Genomic DNA, 19922 nt, shown 5'->3' with positions numbered 1-19922 from the left:
TATTTGGCCATTCACATCAGTCCCTGCCCCAGTGGAGCTTACAATCTATAATCCCTACCACATGTTCACACACGTACACACTGGTCAATTTTATGGGGAGCCAATTAACCTACCAGTATATTTTTGGAGTGTGGGAGGAAACCGGAGGAAACCCACGCAAGCACAGGGAGAATATACAAACTCCACACAGTTAGGGCCATAGTGGGAATCGAACCCGTGACCTCAGTGCTGTGAGGCAGTAACGCTAACCATTACACCATCTGTGCTGCCCCAGTTATCATGCCAATTGCCGATGTTTTTCAACTGCGCATGCGTCTAACTGTAGTAATTGAGACACACAGTCCCAGAAATGAATAGGGAGGTAAATGGGAGGTGCCTATGTGGCCGCATGACGATGCACTGTCCTATGGGTGTGTTAGGGGTGTGTCATGGGTGTGTCACATAACCGTTTACATAGGAGGCCATACTCTGAGATTCTGCACCCAGCATGGGGCAGGTGCAAGTTTTGATGGATGCAACCCATGGTTTCTCCTAAAGCCGCACCAAGCGGGATTGTTGCGTATAAAGGCGCACAAAATGGGCTGCTCAGTCCAAGCACATTCAGACACACGGCTGTACACCGGGGGAAAGGCTGATACTAGCATTAGCATAAAGTCGCAGACGCGAGCGTCAACAGACGCCAACGTGGTCGCAGCGGCCTGTGACTCAGAATCATCCCCAATAAAACACCACAGAATTATATGAAAGCTCATTCTGAGGGCCTGATTCAGCAAGGGACGCAAAGGAGAGACCGCACGCACTTGGCCGATGTTTTTGCTCTATGCATGCGTATGCATTGCAATGCGTGTGCGCGAACCAGCCAGTGCGACCGGGTTAAGGAACGCAGACCACACGCAGTGTGTACGTAGACCCTTCCGATAATGATTGACAGGAAGTGCCGTTTGTGGGTGGTGACGTTGGGTGGTCAGTCGAACGCAGGCGTTATAACGCCGTTATAGGGGCGTGCATAATTAAGGCAGTGCGGCGGCATACGCAGCCAGACGACTCGAAGCCTGCAGGAAGCGGCCAAAATCCTGCGGCAGGTCAGGTCAACCACTATTGTGCATATGGGTCCGATGGTTCTCGATGTTACCGATATTTATGCTATCTTGCGTGCTGATCAGGCTGTGAGTAAAGGGAGATGGGCGGCTTAATACAGTCTGCATCTTTTGCTGCGGTCTACGTGCGTATGCATTAATTACCATATTTTCGCAGCCTACGGGTGCGTGCGTCTGCTAGCGTGCGTTCCTTGCTGAATCCGGCCCTGAGACCAGTGGCCGGCTGGAGGTAACACAGTATTTTTGGATCTCTGCCATGCCAGATTGCAGTTTTTGTTCCATTTTCAGCGACACTCTTCACTCAACACGCCAAAGTTACATTAAGGCCGAGTTATGAAAATAGTAGCACATTCCTGCACTGATACTGCATACCTGTTACACGGCTGCAGCTCTGAGCTTTGCAGGGGACCCAGACATTTAGCACAAGACGATACATGTCTACGAACTGTCTCTGCGTACTGTACATAGTAGCTATAGGATAAAGTGCATTAATATTAGTAGGTTCATTTAAGATAGGGTGAGTTTGTATGTTCTCCCTGTGTTTGCATAACTTCCTGAAGGTGCTTCGGGTTCCTCCCAAACTCCAAAAACACACTGGTAGCTTAATTGGCCTCTGACAATAAATTAATTGTGTATCCATGTGATAGGGAATATAGGGCCTGATTCAGAGCCGGACGCAATTAGCGCTCGCTCGTCCAGAAAATAGGGGTGGCTATTCAAATTAACCGTTCGCTGTTTGCGGTCTGTTCACGCCTGTAGATCTGAACGAGCGAACATAACTTGCGGTCGTTTTTTGGGAAACTACGCCCCCTGGCCGCTATTTATTAGATTAATCGAGTACATCTACCAGCGTATGAACTGCTCGCTATTCTTGGGGTTGGTTTTTGATACCACAATTTTGCGAGCAGTTCTGGTTATAAAATAACCCAGTGACGTGGTCAATGACGCTGCTGTATTAATTATGCACACCCATAAAACGCCCGTTTTTACCTTTAAGCACGCCTGCGTTCGGATCTCCACTCCCCGTTTTCAAGCACCTTCCCCTGTTACCACCCACATACGCCTCATCCTGTCACTCAAATTATCAGGCATTCGCTATTTTGCGAGCACATGAATTTCGGCCGCACTGACTGGTTCGCGCATGCATATTACGATCCGTACGCATGCGCAGTTGGGCAAACATCGCTCGGAGCGAACGAGCGGCCGCTTACGAGCGGCTCTGAATCAGGCCCATGGAGTGCAAGCTCCTCTGGGGCAGTGGGTGACGCGAATGACTGAAACTCTCTCTCCGTAAAGCGCTGCGGAATATGTCTGCGCTATATAAATAACTGTTAATAAAGAGTCAATAAATAAACGTCTATGCCCTCCTGTACTCCCATCCTCCACCCCCACCTCTCTCCCTAAACATAAATAAATAGGGGGGGGGGGAAAGGCAAGATTTGATTATCTTCGCTATATCGGCCAAGGCAGAAACACCAGCTGTTCGTATTGTGTCTCGTCTTCCTCACGGCACCAATGTTAATAGCCTGATCATTCCATTTTCTCCTTCCACTGCCGGCTGCACAGCACAGAGAAGAGACAGGGAGAGTTCCTGCCCATCTGCAGCAGCTGTAGGCAGTGAACTGTGAAGGCACTGGGGATTTATCGGGTAATCTGTAACACAAGACTGCCTTGTTTTTACAAGAGAAAGGCCACATTTGCACAGACCTGCTCTATTCTGGGTGAGGGAGAGGATGAAAGATTTTTTATTATTTATTTTTCGTGAAGTGTTTTTTTTTTTTTTTGGAGCCTTCAAAGGGGAGAACACAACCACACAAGTGCCACACAGAGCTCGTCGTACACTAATGCAACTTTGCGGTGCTGAATGGGACAAGTAGAACACATACGCTTATTGCTTGAAATGAGGCAGATTCTGACATGCCTCCGAGTCCAAATGTTTGCAGGCCGGCTCTGGCAGATATTGGTGCTAAATGAAACTTTTAAAATTAAAAAAACATATATATATATATTTAATCATGTTTATCTGGAGTTAACAATGTGCCAGGCCTGTGACTTGTAAAAGTGAAAGTTGATTGCCTCAACACACACTTATAGATAAAAGCATGCACACGCCTCCTTTGCTGAGGTCTAATTCTTTAGAATGTAAGCTCTCACGAGCAGGGACCTCTTCCCTCATGTGCTTCTCTTTACATTTTCTTCTACTCCTTTAGGTGCATACACACACAACGATTTTTTTGAACGATTATCGATAACGATATCGTTTATCATTCAATCGTTGAAAAAATCGTTCACCTTCTGAGTTAAAACGATGAACGATTATCGTTCATGCGCGTTCACGTTTGTAGTTTGTAGTTCAGTCAGACTGATCAACTCAATGATTTTCAGTAAGGGAATATGCAAAAATCGTTCGTAGTTCAAAAAAATCGTTCATTACATTTAGTAAATGAACGATTTTAGTAAACGATTTTCGTTCATTTACTAAAATCGTTCATTTACTAAATCGTTGTGTGTGTATATGCAGCTTTACTCCCCATAAGGGCACCTAACACGTGACTGCCAACTCCCGGCTGCTTATTGTGAGTGCTATAATCGTTATTGCAGCAATGTATATAAATCGTGTCCTTGTCCTGCACTGTAATGTACTGTAAGTTACTAGTTTCTTGTTCACTTATTAGTTTTATGTACTATGTAAAGCGCTGCGGAACACTTGTGGTGCCATATAAATAAAGGATAATAATAATAATAATAATAATAATAATAATAGTATATAATTATTATTATATTATTATCTTTTATTTAATAGGCGCCCCAAGTATTGTGCAGTGCCGTTCAAAGGGATAAAACTGACAACAGGATATTTAGTATGGGTGATAATTATGGAGGACCTATGACTCCATGGATAAATATACAATAATAAAAATAAAGATTACGACTTTGATTCATGCTCATGTATAATGCTAATCTAGGGCTGAGATAGGCAATCCGCAGCATTCCAGATATTTTAGAACTATAAGTCCCAGTATGCTCAAACATCCTTTAGTCTATGGCACTGGCTGTTATGGCATGCTAGAATTTATAGTTCCACAGTGGCTGGTTACGGATAATGAAGTCTGGTATACAGCGGAATGCATAAATAAATACACTTCTGACAAATTTCAATACAACATGTTAATGTACGAGCTGATTATCATAACATGGATGTACAGTATGTTGTAGTCCAGGCTCTGGCGTAGGCAACCCTTGGTATGAGTGCCACTAGGTAGGATACTTTGTCTGGAACCTTCGTGTTCAGTCTCTCTCCTACTAAGCTGCGCTGCTCCCACTCTGTCCCTCACAGAGGAGACCATTTTGGAATGCTATAGCCCATGGCCGTAGCTAGGGTAGTGCGGCCGATGCCATCGCACAGGGCACCACAGCTCAGGGGGCGCTGTTTGGGCCTGTCAAACTTCTGTTTATTATCATTCTTGCTTGTAACTTCCTCTTATTTCATCCCCAGCATCTCCTGGCCTCTCCTATCTCTTCCCTGGCCCTTCCCCGTGAAGCCATGGCCCTTTTTTGGGTGCATTATGTCCCTTTGAAAAATGAGGGGGGCGCCAATGCCCTTTCTGGCACAGGGCACCAAAAAGTCTAGTTACGGCTCTGCTGTACCCTCTCCAAACAGAATCATGGCCTGCATACCCAGTGAAGCCGGGGCCTCTGGTGAGAGCACCCTGCCTCAGTTTAGTCCTACTCACAGCCAAATAACAGTACAGAATCCTGCAACATGTCTTTGTCTCTGAAGGATAAATTATGAAGATAACCTGAGCAAACTGGCTTCAAAAAGGAAGAACAAAGAAGCCACTAATAATTTTAATACCCATCTATTACTTTTATAAATGTTTGTGTGTATTGCAATGGTGGTGGCACTAAGGGCCTGGTGGTGGCACTAAGGGCCTGGTGGTGGCACTAAGGGCCTGGTGGTGGCACTAAGGGCCTGGTGGTGGCACTAAGGGCCTGGTGGTGGCACTAAGGGCCTGATTCCGAGCCGCTCGCTCTGAATCAGGGCCGGCCTTTTTTTTTTTTGGAGCGGCCTCCTGGCTGCTCGCATAGCTGTAGGTGACCACCCACAGCTAATGCGAGCGGCCATGATGATGGTTGCGATGGTCAAGACCATCGCGACCATCGGGCTTGCGACGAGACCCTTGTGGTAGGGTCTCGTGGCCGCAAGCCCCAGAGAGCTTTCGGCTCCAACAGAGCCGGAAGCTCTCCCACTGACATCACTTGTGATGTCAGTGGGGCCGCCCGCAAACGGTAGGCTTTCTCATGGGAACGCCTCCGTTAGGGCAGCCACCCCCCCCAGCCCGCCCACCAAAGGGGACGAGCTGTCACTCAACATCGACAGCCCGCCCCTTTTGGTGCGAGACCCGGAGCGACGGATTGTCCGTCGCTAGCCGGGTCTCGCGCATGCGCACGACGGAGCCGGCTGTGGGCCACCATCGACCCGGTTGCGAGCGCTCAGCGCTTGCGACCGGACTTGAATCAGGCCCTCTGCCCATTTTTGGGGCTTGCAATGTTTAACGTCTGGCAGCGAAAGATGGAAAACGTTGACTACCCCTAGACTAGTCTGTAAAGCGCTGCAGCCACAAAACTACAAGAGAGCGGATTCTGTGCATACTACTATAAGAGTTACATAAATCAACATACTGTATATACCATAATTAACTTTTGTGGTGGTAAATGATGCCTATATACGTTTAGGGACTGTAAAGTATATTATGACAGCATACTAAACAACACAAGGGGAGCTGTCTCAAAACATGGAGAGAGATAAAGTACCAACGAATAAGCTCCTAACTGTCAATTTTAAATCACAGCCTGTAACATGGCAGCTAGAAGCTGATTGGTTGGTACTTGATCTCTCTCCACTTTATCTCGCTCCAAGGCTTGATACATATCCCCCCACAATCCCTACATTTCTGGGTATAAAAAAACAAAAGGCTGAAAAATGGAAGATGAAAGCATAAAATCCTCTTCAAAATCCCCAAATCTGCTCTGATATCAGTGAAAGCTCTGGTGTGTGGTAAATATGTGCATCATTTCACAGTACTATTGTACTACATAGAAAAACTAGCTAATTTGTGGCAAATAAATGGGGTTACAGACAGTGAAGTAACATTATCAGTCTGTCTATCAACCCAGGATAAGTACAACCGCCCCCCCTTCATCATTTACCACAGAGCAAGTCCCTGTAAAAAAAAAAAAAACCTTCTCCGTTTCAGCCATGTTGCTCGGCGTGTACCCAGCTGCTGAAATAATTAGCTTATGAGTGTATCAGCTGGTTGTGTGATTTTTATAAATAATAACCAACCTACAGAGCAGAAACACATTCATGAGCTAATATTAGCAATAATTTGCACGGTAATTGGGTGAGTTATACACTCGCCATATGGATGACTAGAGATTCTCAGATGCAAGAAGGGTATCCGGCAAATCCACACATATATTACTGTAGGTCACGTATTTGTTCAAAAAATAAAATATTAACACGTATATGACAGATCGACTTTTTTTTATAAAGTATCATCTCTGTCTGTAAGGGAGATGGATCAAGCCTTGGGGAGAGATACAGCGGAGCAGTAACCCAAAGCATCCAATCAGATGCTAACTGTCATTACACAGACTGTGCTAGATAAATGATAGTTAGAAGCCGATAGGTTGCCTTGGGTGACTTCTAAACTTTATCTCTCACCAAGGGGTCTATTTACTAAGCAGTGTTAGGAGACAGAGTGAAAAGTGATAAGAAAGTGATAAGGTACCAGCCAATCAGCTCCCAATTGTCATTTTTCAAACACAGCCTGTGAGATGGCAGTTGGGAGCTGATTGGCTGGCACCTTATCACTTTTCACTCTGGCTCCTAACACTGCTTAGTAAATAGACCCCCAAGGCTTGATACATATCTTACTATATATGTATACGTCAATCTCTGTCAGTCCATGTGAAAGTTATTGGTACAAATGGTTACAGCGCCACCCTAACTTGGGCAAAAACTGATATCGGTTTGATTGATAGCTCCTTCACTACTGATGAGAAACCCAGCCAAGCAAGTAGATCCGTCCTTTACACCCATTAGTTGCCAATGTATTACAAATGATCAGAGGACAGTCGCAGGTGGGAGGTGCGGCAGATGCTATTTTTGCGTCCTTGTCCACCGCTGCTCCAAGCTACCATTCATGGCATAGGACGATGATGTGATTCACAGTGAAACGCGTCAGTAATCCCCGAAACATCCACCTTACAGTGGGATTGAGCGGATTCTGAAGGCTACCCTACTCTCTCTTTCTCTCTCTCATGGGAAAAAGAGAGAGAGAGAGAGAGATCAAAATTGGGGATTCTAGGGGGTATATTTATAAAAGTGAGATTTTTTTAGGAAAGGAGATGTTGCCCATAGCAACTAATCAGATTCTACAATACTTAACATTTAACTAGCACCTGCTAGAAGCTAATAGCTAGAATCTGATTGGCAAGTATGATTATTCTACCAATCTGACATAAGTGACTTCTTGTGCACTAATTCTATTTTCACTGGGTTCAGCCTGAACAAATCAGTAGATCTGCAGATTTTAGGGCTTGGCCAATATACCGATATGACTTACACGGCATGATAAAGAATTAATTATAACACCTACCAATATGGACTACTTGTTTTGAGTTTTTTTTGGGGGGGGGTAATATAGAGGCCACATGGGTTGGTATGGTTGGAATTATTCTCTATCAATGGTTTATAATCACTCTTCAATCTGGATCACCTCCTGCAGTTCAGACAGTCACCATCGTTGAGCATGCTATATATATGACCGACTCGCCCCCATAGCGTTCATTCGTTTTGCCTCCTTCTATATCAGAAGTCTCAGTTTTTAAAGGAATTAGCAGTCTGAGAGCTATGCAGGAACCCATAAATCTCCACGGTGTGATCTTAACAAGGAGGCTTGCAAGTGACAGCAAGATAAGAGGAGGAAGAACGTAAAATATGTCAAGTTAAACAAATTTACTTTGCTTCTGTGGTATAAAATATGAGCGGAGCTTCAACCTGACACTTTGGTATTTCCCACCTTGAGAAAGGTCTAACTACCATGCTACTGAGATTTCTGCCTGACTCTGTAATAATAGGGTGTGTGTATTCAGGACCTCTCACAGTCAAGGTCAAAACTATTTTATTATTATTTGTTTTCTCAGCCTTCTAGAACGCCGCTTCGGTCTTTCAGTCTCGTACCTGACAGCTACCTGCAGAGTCTGCTGGGAGTACTTGTTCTACAATGACTGGGGAGACATCATCTGTCTGTGTACTGTACGCTATTCTTTTAGAACAGGGGTGGGGAACCTTTTTTCTTCCAAGGGCCATTTTTATAAACATAACATTATTTACGGGCCCGGTGCAGGCCACGCCACCCTCCGCCGATGATTACAGCAATGAGGATGCTCCGCGGAGCTGTAAGGGCAGCGGTGTGACCGTCTGAAGTGTCCTAAAGACACTCCAGGCGGAATCGGTATGAAATACTGCCGGCCGTTCGATTCCTGGCAGCGCCTGGCCGACAAAAGCAGAGCTCCCGGCAGCGGAAGCCCGACAGCGCTGGAAATCCCGATCGTCGCTAAGGTAAGTATAAACTAACCTAACCCCCTAACCCTCCTTAGGGGTGCCTAACCCTAACCTCCCCCCCCAAGTGCCTAACCCTAATCTCCCTCTAAGTGCCTAACCCTAACCCCACCCCCTTCCCTGCTGCCTAAACCCCGGGTGGTGCCTAACCCTAAGTCCCCCCGGATGACCTAAACCTAACCCTCCCCCCCGCGGCTATCCGCTCGCGGCGCCCGGCATCCCTTCGCCCGGCATCCCTTCGATCGGGATGCCGGGCGCCTGTCTCCCAGCGTCGGGGAAATGACAGCCATCTAGATATAGACGCCCGGCATTTCACCCTCGCCGGGATATGACAGTCGGGAAGCCGGCTGTGGGTATTTAAGCAGCCGGTTTCCCCATTGTATATCCTCCAGGCGGCACTGCTGCATAGATTCTGGCTGCAGGGTGCCATTCTAGATAAAGATAGCAGAAAAAAGATCTGAGGGCCAGACAAAATGATTCCGCGGGCCTTATACAGCCCCCGGGCCTGAGGTTCCCCATCCCTGTTTTAGAAACTAAAGTGAACATTTAATTTCAAATATAAAGCAAGACTACAGATGAAGCATATCTACCTACTATCATCAATGACCCATCCATTTCCATTAACCGTGACTCAAATCAATATAATATAATAAAGTCATGCTTTGTTATTTTGCAATGATTTTATGTTTACGCTTTCTATGGCGCTGAGGACACTTTGTGGCGCCTTATGAATAAAAGAGATTATTATTATTAATCCATTACTAAAGACAATAAACATTTTGGCAATTGCTAGGGGCATTAATGTACATAAAATACTCTAGCACCTGGGTATTCGAAATGCAGACCTCCAGCTGCTGTGGCACTACACATCCCAGCATGCTTGATCACAGATTTGCTCTTAGAGCATGTTAAAACTGTGGCAGGGAATGCTGGGATGTACAGTTCCACAGCAGCTGGAGGTCTGCATGTTGAATAACCTTGCTAGCATTTAGCCTCACAGACCATTACAGAAGGGGTTTGTCAGTGAAGATGCGTAAGTTCACCTCACCTCCACCCCCCCCTTTCTTGGGAGTGTGGTGCTGGGATGTGACATCACAGCCCAGCGCCACACCCTCAGTCGATTGCAAACATGGAGGAGCAGCTGCTGGCAGCTTCACAGGTAAGTGACCAGCGCTCAGTGTTGGGGCATCAAGACACACAGGAGTTGTATTTTGGGGAAATCCTAAAAGATGGCAAGTGGAGGTGTTACCCATAGCAACCGATCAGATTGTAGCTATCATTTATCTAGTACATTGTATAAAATGATAGCTATAATCTGATTGGTTGCCATGAACCAAACCTTCCCTGGTCCTATTTAGACAGTCTAATATATCTCCCCTTGGTCACTCATCAATTTTTTAGGCATTCTCTACACCCTGGTGCTACAGGTGGCCTTGGGTTTTGTTTACTTATATGAGAAGAGTATAAATGTTTCTATATTCACTATACTGTAGTCCTGTACCTTGTTAGGGAATCGGTATGTAATCATGGCGGCTGACTAGCCCGACTGGGGCTGGTAAGCACCCTAACCCTTCCCTCTCCCTACTCTAACCCTTCCTTAGTGGTGTCTAACCCTAACCTCCCCCCTAGTGCCTAACCCTAACCTCCCCCCATTGGTGACTAACCCTAACCACCCCTTCCCACACCTTAAACCTAACCCTCCTAGGGAAGTGCCTAACCCTAACCTCTCCCTAGTAGTGACTAACCCTAACCCCCTCTTTCCCTAGCCTAACCCTCCCGGTGGGGGACGCCTAACCCTAAATTTCTACGGGGGTTCTTAAACCTATCCCCCCGCCCCTCCCACGGCGCTACAACGTAAGGCACCCGGCTTACCTTCGTTCGGTATGCCGGGTGTTGGGATGTCGGCGTGGGGCTAATGATAGGCGCCAGGATTTCAACGCCTATCTGTAGTTCCATGTCCGGCCTTCAGGGTCAAGATTCCGGCCGCCGGTAACCTGACTCCATCCCCCATGGTATATGTCTTGAGCTGAAGTATTTGGCTCTGTGGTCCCCACACTCCTGTCTTCCCTATCATACTAAATACAGGAAATAACTTATAAAAAGATCATATGATATCAGGGCTGACTGTAGGGACGGTGGCACGGTGAGCGTCTCACTCATGAACAGAGACATTTCTCCGCCAAGTAGAAAGCAATGCTCTGAAGGGATGAAGTCGTTATGTTGACAGCAGAATGTTGACATTGCGGAAATGTTGACACAGAACATGTCGGCATCTGCAGAATGTCGACATGTTCACAATATCGACATGTGAAATGCTGACATTAGTGTTAGACTGTGGGGGAGGGTTAGGTGTAGGATTAGGATTTAGTGGACGGCATGCATGGCGCATCGCAGGTTGGTAACACCGGTATGAATGACGACCACCGCAAAGGACCGCTCTTTCGGTAAGTGCGGTCCTTTGCGATGGAGGGACTTCTGGGTCTGTCACCCAGAAGCCCCTCTGGTGTTCTTCTGCGCATAAGCAGAAGGACGCAAGCGCCGCGGGATGCCTGGAGGGATCCGATCGGATCCCTCTCTCAGCACTCTCACGATAGGTGCCCATAGGCTTCTATAGGGTAACGCCGTTGCCCACCGCAACCAAGCCCCGGAGTGCATCTCATTCCGGAGCTTGGTACATATGAGAAATGCGCATTTTCGGGTTTGACAGGATTTCTACCTTTCCTGCCTCCCGCCCAGTGTACCGTTACTCAGCATTATTAGCCTAGTGACAGGGTTAGAAGAGTATTAGCTCTTAACAGTACTGAGCCCCGGGAGTACTGATGGTGCGTGCTGGAATGGTGAAGTGCGCAGTAAAGGCGCTGGTGGCGGTTAGTACACACGTGAAGCAGCGTAACCAGTGCTTAGCTTTATTAATCAGGCAGAAATGCAGGTGGCTGTATACACAGGGCTAGAGCAGGTACAATATACTGTAACGTAGTATTGGATGCAGCCTGGAGCGATTAGGTACGCTGGCGTTGTAGTGCGCCAGGTGGAGTAAGAGCATACACCCTAGTGGTGTGTGGCGCTGTGCTCCACTATAGAAGTGGCGGTGGTAGAGGGTGTATGGGACACCCGCAGACAAGCCGCACAAGCGCAGCAGAGCATGTCAGAGGTCAAGCTTCTTCACAGAGCCGCGGTTCTACCTACATTATGGATACAGGTAGTGCAGTGGGCTCCTCATCCAATACGCATCAACTGCCGGAGTTGAACAGAGGTAACAGAGCAGGAAGTCCACTACTGATATCATGAGTGATGTCAGTAGGGCCGGCCACACAAATGGCAGGCGTTCCTCCGGGAACGCCTCCGTTTGTACAGCCACACCCCCTCCCCGCCTACAAAACGGGGCGAAATGTCAATCAACATCGACAGCCGCCCCTTTTTGTTGTGAGTCCCGGAGCGAGTGATTTCTCACTCGTTTACGGGGCTTGTGCACGCGCGTTGTGCGCGCTGCGTCTGCGCGCTGGGCCACCATCGACCCGCTTGCGAGCGCAATGCGCTTCCGAGCGGGTCTGAATCAGGCCCAATGTTTCAATTCTGGAACAGAAAAAGTAGGCCCAGTATACATCGAGGGACATTTAACGACATTGCTCAAATGTGCAACCTATCATCTAATATCATTTATCTGTCTGGTGCAAGTTAAACAATGAAAGCAAACGTCTGACTGGTTGCTATGATTCTGCTTCAGAGTTACACCTTTAAGCAATCTAAGCTGCCTAGAAAAATCCCCTTTATTATGTGGTAACTTCCAGTTATAGATGACAAACAGTGTGCAAAGTTCCCCAGCACACCACGCTGCCGCACAATGGGTTAATCTATGTTCTGGTAGCCACCGCTTACTGCAAAGAAGCTGGTATCTTAAAGCAGACATTTATAACGTCAAGTGTGTGACCCGCAAGACTCGCTAAAGTGGCCCGTAAAACCATCTATTACAGGCTGCAGAACTTTGATATTCGTATGAGGGGGAACACAGAGAAAGAAGGGCACGTTTGCAAAACCAATTGTGCCGTTTTTCACATTTACTGCACGTTTTCCACATATGTCATTTATTACACAGTGGAAAACCGTTAAATGCACAGTAGTTTTGCCAAGTAGCATTATGCATTTAGCAGTTTCAGTCATTTAACAGTTCCAACCCTCATTATATTTTGCCATGTGGTATACGGGGGGGGGGGGGGGTTTATTCATTTAGCAGCTTAAGTTGGTTCCTGGTGGTTTGCGCTACAATGCATTTCACGGCAAGGCTGGAGACGTACAGGGGATAATGGGCCTGATTCACTAAAGATCGCAATATTGCGTACGCACGCAGTTCAACCGTGATAGCATGCTAATACATTGCTGGCACAATGCAAACTCAGCACAACATATGTGCACCCACTTTACCATACACACATCCGTAATGCTTAGCAGAATAGCGAAACCATCGGTACAATCGGGTACCATCGCAGTCTCATGCACACCTGCACAAGCCCTGGCCTAACTCAGAAATTGCTAACAACCACGCAGGCTATGAGACCTCACACTGCGTATCGCATCGCAGTGGATAATTTATGCACGCCCATGAAACAGCACGTTACCCCGACCACTCCCCTGTCACCTCCCACAAACGCTGCTTCCTGTCTATCACTCGGCGAGGTGTCTGCGTAGCCTCTGCGATCGCAGTCCAGATCGCAATAGGATTCTTAACTGATGTACTATCTTATCACACTTATTTTGTAACAATGTATCAAGCTGTATGCAGTGTCATGTAACTCCCACAGATATGTCCTCATACATCTAGCCTCAATACGCCACGCAGTGTGACTTGCCTGGTGTGAGTGAGCCTCCAGGTCCTGTGTTACTCTGCTAGTGGCGGGCGTCTATTTTTGGCGAAAATGCGACACACCAGCAGACTGCGCTGATTAATGTGATATGTGACACTTGTATATCTGTGTGTACCTGTACATGAAGCACAACGGAACTTGGATGAAAAAAGCTTTGGACGCTACATTGTATCACTTCGTATACAGATTAAGAGATTCAGTCGCACACAGATATACAAGTGCCACATACAGTATCAATACATACCACAGTCTGCTGGTGCGTCCTAGTCACATCACATTGCGACGCATTTTCGGCAAAAAGGCGCAAAAGAAAAAACGCCCGCTGCTAGCAGAGTCTCAACGGGACCTTGCGCGCCGAGAGGGGCTTTTTAGCGTGACTGCAGCAAAGACGTGTAAGGACACATATGTATCATATAATCTTAGCAATGAATCAATCAAAACAAATTAAATATTTCCAAGATTCCAGACTTTTTTTAAATTTAAAATGAAAGCAAATAACTGATAGTTGCTATAGGTTACAAAACATCTTGGTAGCGTTGCCTGTGCGTTATTTTTTTATATATATTTGCCACGCTCCTCTATATATACAGTGTGGACCTCTGTTGACTCAGGAGCCCATGTATACCAGATACCCTGCACCCTTTATAGATAGTCTGTAAATGCCCGCTGGCATGTTATTACAGAAAGGTGTTTCTTTCATTGACTAAATTCATTGTATTACCTTATTACTGAGATTATAGGTAATGCACGGCCCCTTTGAAGGTTAGCACTGTAAATAGTCAGGTAACCATATAAAAGGAAGAGGTGACTTTTTATATCCATGACATTTTGGAGTAAGGGGTTCATCAGTCATGAGCACAGATGTGATGACATCAGCACCCCCCGATTGTAAGCGATGACATCAAAACCCATTGCTTAAACAGTATTATACATTAACATCATCACGTATTAGATAAAGAGAATAGAATGTATATCACATTAAGGGGGATATGTACTAAGCCTGGGAAGGAGCTAAAGTGGAGAGAGATAAAGTACCAACCAATCAGCTCCTAACTGCCACTTTACAGGCCGCGGGCCTGATTTAGAGATGTACGTTCATCCGACGATGAACACCCAGTACATCTCCCATTGTGCAGAATGGGTCCTACGATCCCACTCGCAGAGAAGCCACAGCATGATTGACATGCTGCGGCTTTGGGGGGTGGAGCGGGGGCGTGCCTGGTTTTCCGAGAGGGACGATGCTAGGGTCTACGTTGACGGACGCAGAATCCTGGCCTCTTACGTGACCAGCACCTGGTCAGGCTGTGGAAATGTTCAGCTCGAGCAGCCTGAACAAAGGAGCAACCATCGTGACCATCGCTCGCGATGGTGGTCCGAGCCTAGGACGTCGGTCGCAGCGATGGGAACGCAATGCAGCAAGGAGGTGTCTGACACGTTCTTCCGTATTCCCATCGGAGGTGGACGAATTTACGCAGCCGCTTGTGTGCCGCTCTGCAAATCTGTCCATCTCTGAATCAGGCCGTGTGTTTGAAAACTGACAGGAGCTGATTGGTTGGTACTTTATCGCTCTCCACTTTATTAGCTACATAAATGTTATTTTATAGTTCTCGTAATGAATAGCAAAGACACTATTTACAATCATTCAATAATTAAATACATAAAATATATTTATCTATAATGCAAAATTATTTGATTAACAAAGATCCTAGAACACTATAAAGTCAGTGGAACTCGATGGCCTTTCCACTGCTCAGGACTATCTCATTTACCTGTCATTTGCATTATATGCAGCATGCACTAGGTCAGGTGCACGGGTCAGTCAAGGTTGCTATTAAGAACACAGAACTAAATGATAACCTATCTCGGGTAACAATGTGAAATCCTGTAAGGACAGACAGAGAGAGATTCAGTAGCAGAGCCAGCGATTTATACTTGTGCCGTATAAACGTCTTGGAGCTCTACAATATTAAATAGTTACATGAGTTTTACAACTGGACACTTCATTGGCTGCAGAACTCCTGCTCCCAAGGTGCTTGGCTACCTGGATCAATCCTGCTTTAGGAAGATGTTTATAAATGCAATAAGGCACAGTGGGGCGAACCCCCTGTTTGACTGCAAAATCTAAGTAGATAGGTATCTAAGAAGATGGATATGAGTGCCTGTCTGATAGAGTCTGTATTTCAATGTGCCGGGACCATGGGACACATATGTATCCATATGGCATGTTAGAAAGAAAATAATATGCAGTATATATTGTTAATGCTTAACTTCCACAACACAACGAGTCTCAGGCTTGTCTGGCTGCATAAATGTATCTTTGTTGTCTGGCTCTCATTATCAGACCACTTGGCACTGATACCTCCAACATAATTCATCTTAAGCCCCATAAACAGCATCCGTGTGTTCAATACCTTATTTAGAAGATTCCTTTAAGCAAGCTAGCTTTATTTTCTCTTATTAAACTTGCACAATGGTGGTAACCTCGCCCCAAAATGCTGGTCATTAACTGCAGCCCATGAAACGTCTGTATGACTTATATCTCCCTAATGGGATGTTAGGCCCTTATTTAATGTCTGTGAAAGTTTCCTTATTAGACAGGCTTGGGACTATCTGTGAAATTCAAAACAGGCTGTGGTATTATTTATGGTAGCGTAGTCCATGACCAATCAGGTGGAGGTTTCCCATCACAGCCAGTGCTGGCTGTACACTTCTCATGGCCTCAGATCCTGCACATACTGCTAGCATCAGACAGAGTGCTTAGGGCGGGCGACACTGACACTGGGGACATGTGACCTAAGGAGAGGGAACTAGTTAACTAGTTAACTTGTTAGTGTCCTTTGCAGCCAGCAGTAAAGGACCCAGAACTGTTTTTTTTTATACGAGAAAAGATTTGGTAGGCCGTCTACAGGCCCACACGTGGTTGGAAGCCTACCAAACCCGACCCTGCCCCGAAATGACATATACATTACAGTACTCTCCCACAGTTTTGTGGCATTTAGAGAAAACAATAAACATGCTTCAAAATAGTTTTTTTTGGGTGTTTTGCCCGTTCTGTGATAGTCAGATCAGGGCCGGCTCTTGGGGTGTTCGACCAGTGCGGTCGAACTGGGGCGCCACCCCCATAGAGGGCGCACCCCTCTCAACATTCTGATTTCAGCGCTGTTCCCCCCGTGGGCCGAAGTGTCCCACAGGGGGGGTCTGGTCAGGTGGTTGGGCACCCCCACCGCCACAGCTGTGCAGCATTGCCGGACCCCGGAGTAGCTGAATGGATGCTGCGCGCATGCACGTGGCATCCATTCAGTGCCGGGAGAGGGCTGGGGGAAGCCCAGATAGTGACGTAGTGCTGGGCTGGTCCCCAGCCTTACGTTACATGGGAGGGTTGCCATGCGGGCATGCCACCAAATAACATCACTTAGGGGCGTGTCCTATGGGAATTAGGTCACGCCCCATAGGGCTCTTTTTCCGAATCTGGCACAGGGCGCAGCTACCCCTGGAGCCGGCCCTGAGTCAGATCATCCGTATTAACTTGGAATTGATAAATATATTTTAATAGAACAGGAAGCAACTACAGTAAAATCCTTTAGACATCATGGGTATCACAATTAGTAGTGTCTTGCTTATTTTGAATAACAAAAATAAAAAGGAAGAGCGAGAGATAATTCAAATGACTTTCGCTAATATTGCAGTGGTATAACTACGACTTTCAGTGCCTCTGTGCAAAATGTCGGGATGTAGTTACCATTCCGGCAGTCGGGATGCCCGAGCTCAGAATACTGGCGTCGGAATCCCGGCGGCAGAATCCGGAATTCCGGCATCACAACGGTAAATATTAGGGTTAGGGGGAAGGTTAGGTTTTGGCTTTGGCACTAGGGGGAGGGTTAGAATTAGGCTGCAGGTAAAGTGGGTTAGGTTAAAGCTGGCCATACTCTAGACCAACTTTCATCCAACCATCCAACTAGTTGGCTGGTTGGAATGAAAATCTGGTAACGTATGGGAGTAACTGATGATCAGCAATTTGCTCCCAAATGCTGGAAAACAGATGAAAATGGTCGTCAGACAAGTTGGTTAAATGTTTGATCTAAACAATTAGTTAAACAACGGTTTTTGTCCGTTTTCTGGGGTTTGGGAGCAAATTGCTGATTGTCATTTACTCCCATATCTTACCAGATTTTACTCCAACCAACCAACTACTTGGATGGTTGGATGTAAGTTGGTTTAGTGTGTGGTTTAGTTGGACCAGGTTTAGGGGGAGGTTTAGGGGCTAGGGTAAGGACACTTACCTAATTGGGTCAGGATTCTGACTGTTAGGATGCAGCTGTCGGTATTCTGACCATTGGCATCCCCACCGCCGGAATCCCGTACCCATCCCCAAAATGTCTACATATGGTAGCCAAGCTCATTTAAGAATGGGTATAGGGCATCCCGCCGTGTTACCATGTACCCTTGGTAGTTATTACCTAGCTGCCAAAGCTGAGACAGAATTATATAAGTAGCACGTAAGGGAAGTACATAGGAGATTGCAAAATATGGAGCCAAAGGCTTTGAGGCTGACAGTGAGAATTGTGTGTTTTTCTTCTGTTGTACAATTCGAGTACATTGGTTTGTCTGCACCCTCCTGCAACTTTTAGCAAATATATTTCCCTATCTTTCTGTCTCTGTTCTGTGGGAGCATTTCTTTTCTTCCATTAAATCCACTTGGTGCAGTACATGGAATTATGGGCCTGATTCGGGAAGGAATCACTGCGAATGTAACAGCGATTACGCACACAGTTCAACTGCGATAGTACGCTAATCCATTGCGATCTCTATGCTGCCGCTGCACTACACGAGGACGTCCACTTTACTTAGCACACATCCGTAATGTTTAACAGGACTGCGAAACCATCGGTACAATCGAGCACCATCGCAGCCTCACGCACACTTGCACAAGCCCTGACCTTACTCAGGATTTGCTAACTTCCACTCACGCTATCAGGCGTCACACTGCGTACGGCATCGCAGAACATAATTTATGCACGCCCCTGCAACGTCGTTGAAACACACTAACACGCCTGCGTTTGCCTGACCACCCCCCACCGCTACCACCCACAAAAATGGCACTTCCTGTCAATCACTCTGCGATGGGTCTGCGTAGTCGCTGTGATCGCAGTCCCGATCGCAGTGGCTAGTTCGCGCACGTGCACTGCATACGTATGCACAGTACGCAACAATCGGCCGATTGAGTGGATATTAGAAACTGCGTTCCTGGCTGAATCAGGCCCTATATCCACAGAGTAAGTTTATGTTGTATATACAGCTCTGTAATAAAACAAATAAATGCTTTTGTAATACAGATATCCAAAGAAAACCAACAACAACGCAATCACTAAAAGAAGGCAAAGTGAATCTAAAAATCGGTAGGTTAAAGCTGCAGGAAGGTGTTATGGGATTAGACTGACTAGGGAGGGAACATTTTGAATGGAGGAGACATTTAAAAGGTGATTAATTACTTATAGCACAAAAATCTCTTATTTCTACAGCAAAACAATCATTTTATCATTGATATAAACAGTGATATTATAAACCAGGATATATGAAATAAGCCGACTGCCGGAATAATACTCCACGTCTTTGTCTGGCCTGGAATAAGATATGGTTAGAGCATAACGCCTGCATGAACAGATGTAAGGTTTTATAGGGTGTATGAGGGTTGCAGGATATCACAGACAGACCACGCCGCCTGCTCGCTCGTCCAGCTCGCTCACCTGACTTTTATTAGCAGCTACTTTGGCAAAGAGAGCCTGGGACACCTTTGCGCGTTTCATCTCCTGCTGAATCTCGTCATAAACAACAGCTGTGATGGTAACGTTGGTAGCGTCGCCCTCCACTTTCACCTGGATGTCGGACGTCGGAGTGCTGGAGGTTTTCAACTGTAGGGAGGAGGAAAAAAAACAAAAAACAAAGACTTCAAAATGGGCAAATGTCTCAGCTTAACCATCTGTGCAGATATTGTCAAAGGATTTCATCGGGTTGATGCCAAGGAGCATTAGCTATGGTGGGACACTACCTGTCCATTATTCTAATCAGGTTAATTGTGATTGGGAATAATGGCTGTGGGGGGGGGGACGTGGAAGGAGAGAGACCTCTAGACTTTTTTGACGGGTATTTTGCAGAATCTAAATCTGTGGGCAGATTAAATATTTGATCAGTCATTGGCTGGCGTGTCACTTAACCCCTTTCCATGCCAGACTTACAATTCACATGAGAGCGGTCAGCTACACAGCCGGGATCAATCACTGCGGGGTCTATTTACTAAGCAGTGTTAGGAGAGAGAGTGAAAAGTGATAAGGTGGCAGC

The 19922-nt window shown here is 46.4% G+C and overlaps 1 protein-coding gene across 4 annotated transcripts in view; it reads right to left on the bottom strand.

Annotated features, from left to right (window-relative positions):
- The window catches only part of SATB2 (SATB homeobox 2), a 240736-nt gene that overhangs the window by 71172 nt on the left and 149642 nt on the right, over positions 1-19922 (bottom strand). For all 4 annotated transcript variants that reach the window (XM_088461112.1, XM_088461114.1, XM_088461113.1 and 1 more), the window contains one exon: positions 19331-19495. In XM_088461112.1, coding sequence (XP_088317238.1) covers positions 19331-19495 — 165 coding nt within the window. The remainder of the gene's footprint in view (positions 1-19330; positions 19496-19922) is intronic.

This window comes from Taudactylus pleione, unplaced genomic scaffold (assembly GCF_031769625.1).
Source record: "Taudactylus pleione unplaced genomic scaffold, aTauple2 ptg001017l, whole genome shotgun sequence".
NCBI classification, from domain to species: Eukaryota; Metazoa; Chordata; class Amphibia; order Anura; family Myobatrachidae; genus Taudactylus; species Taudactylus pleione.
The sequence above is the reverse complement of the archived record's forward strand: the minus strand, read 5'-3'. Positions and strand labels throughout refer to the sequence as shown.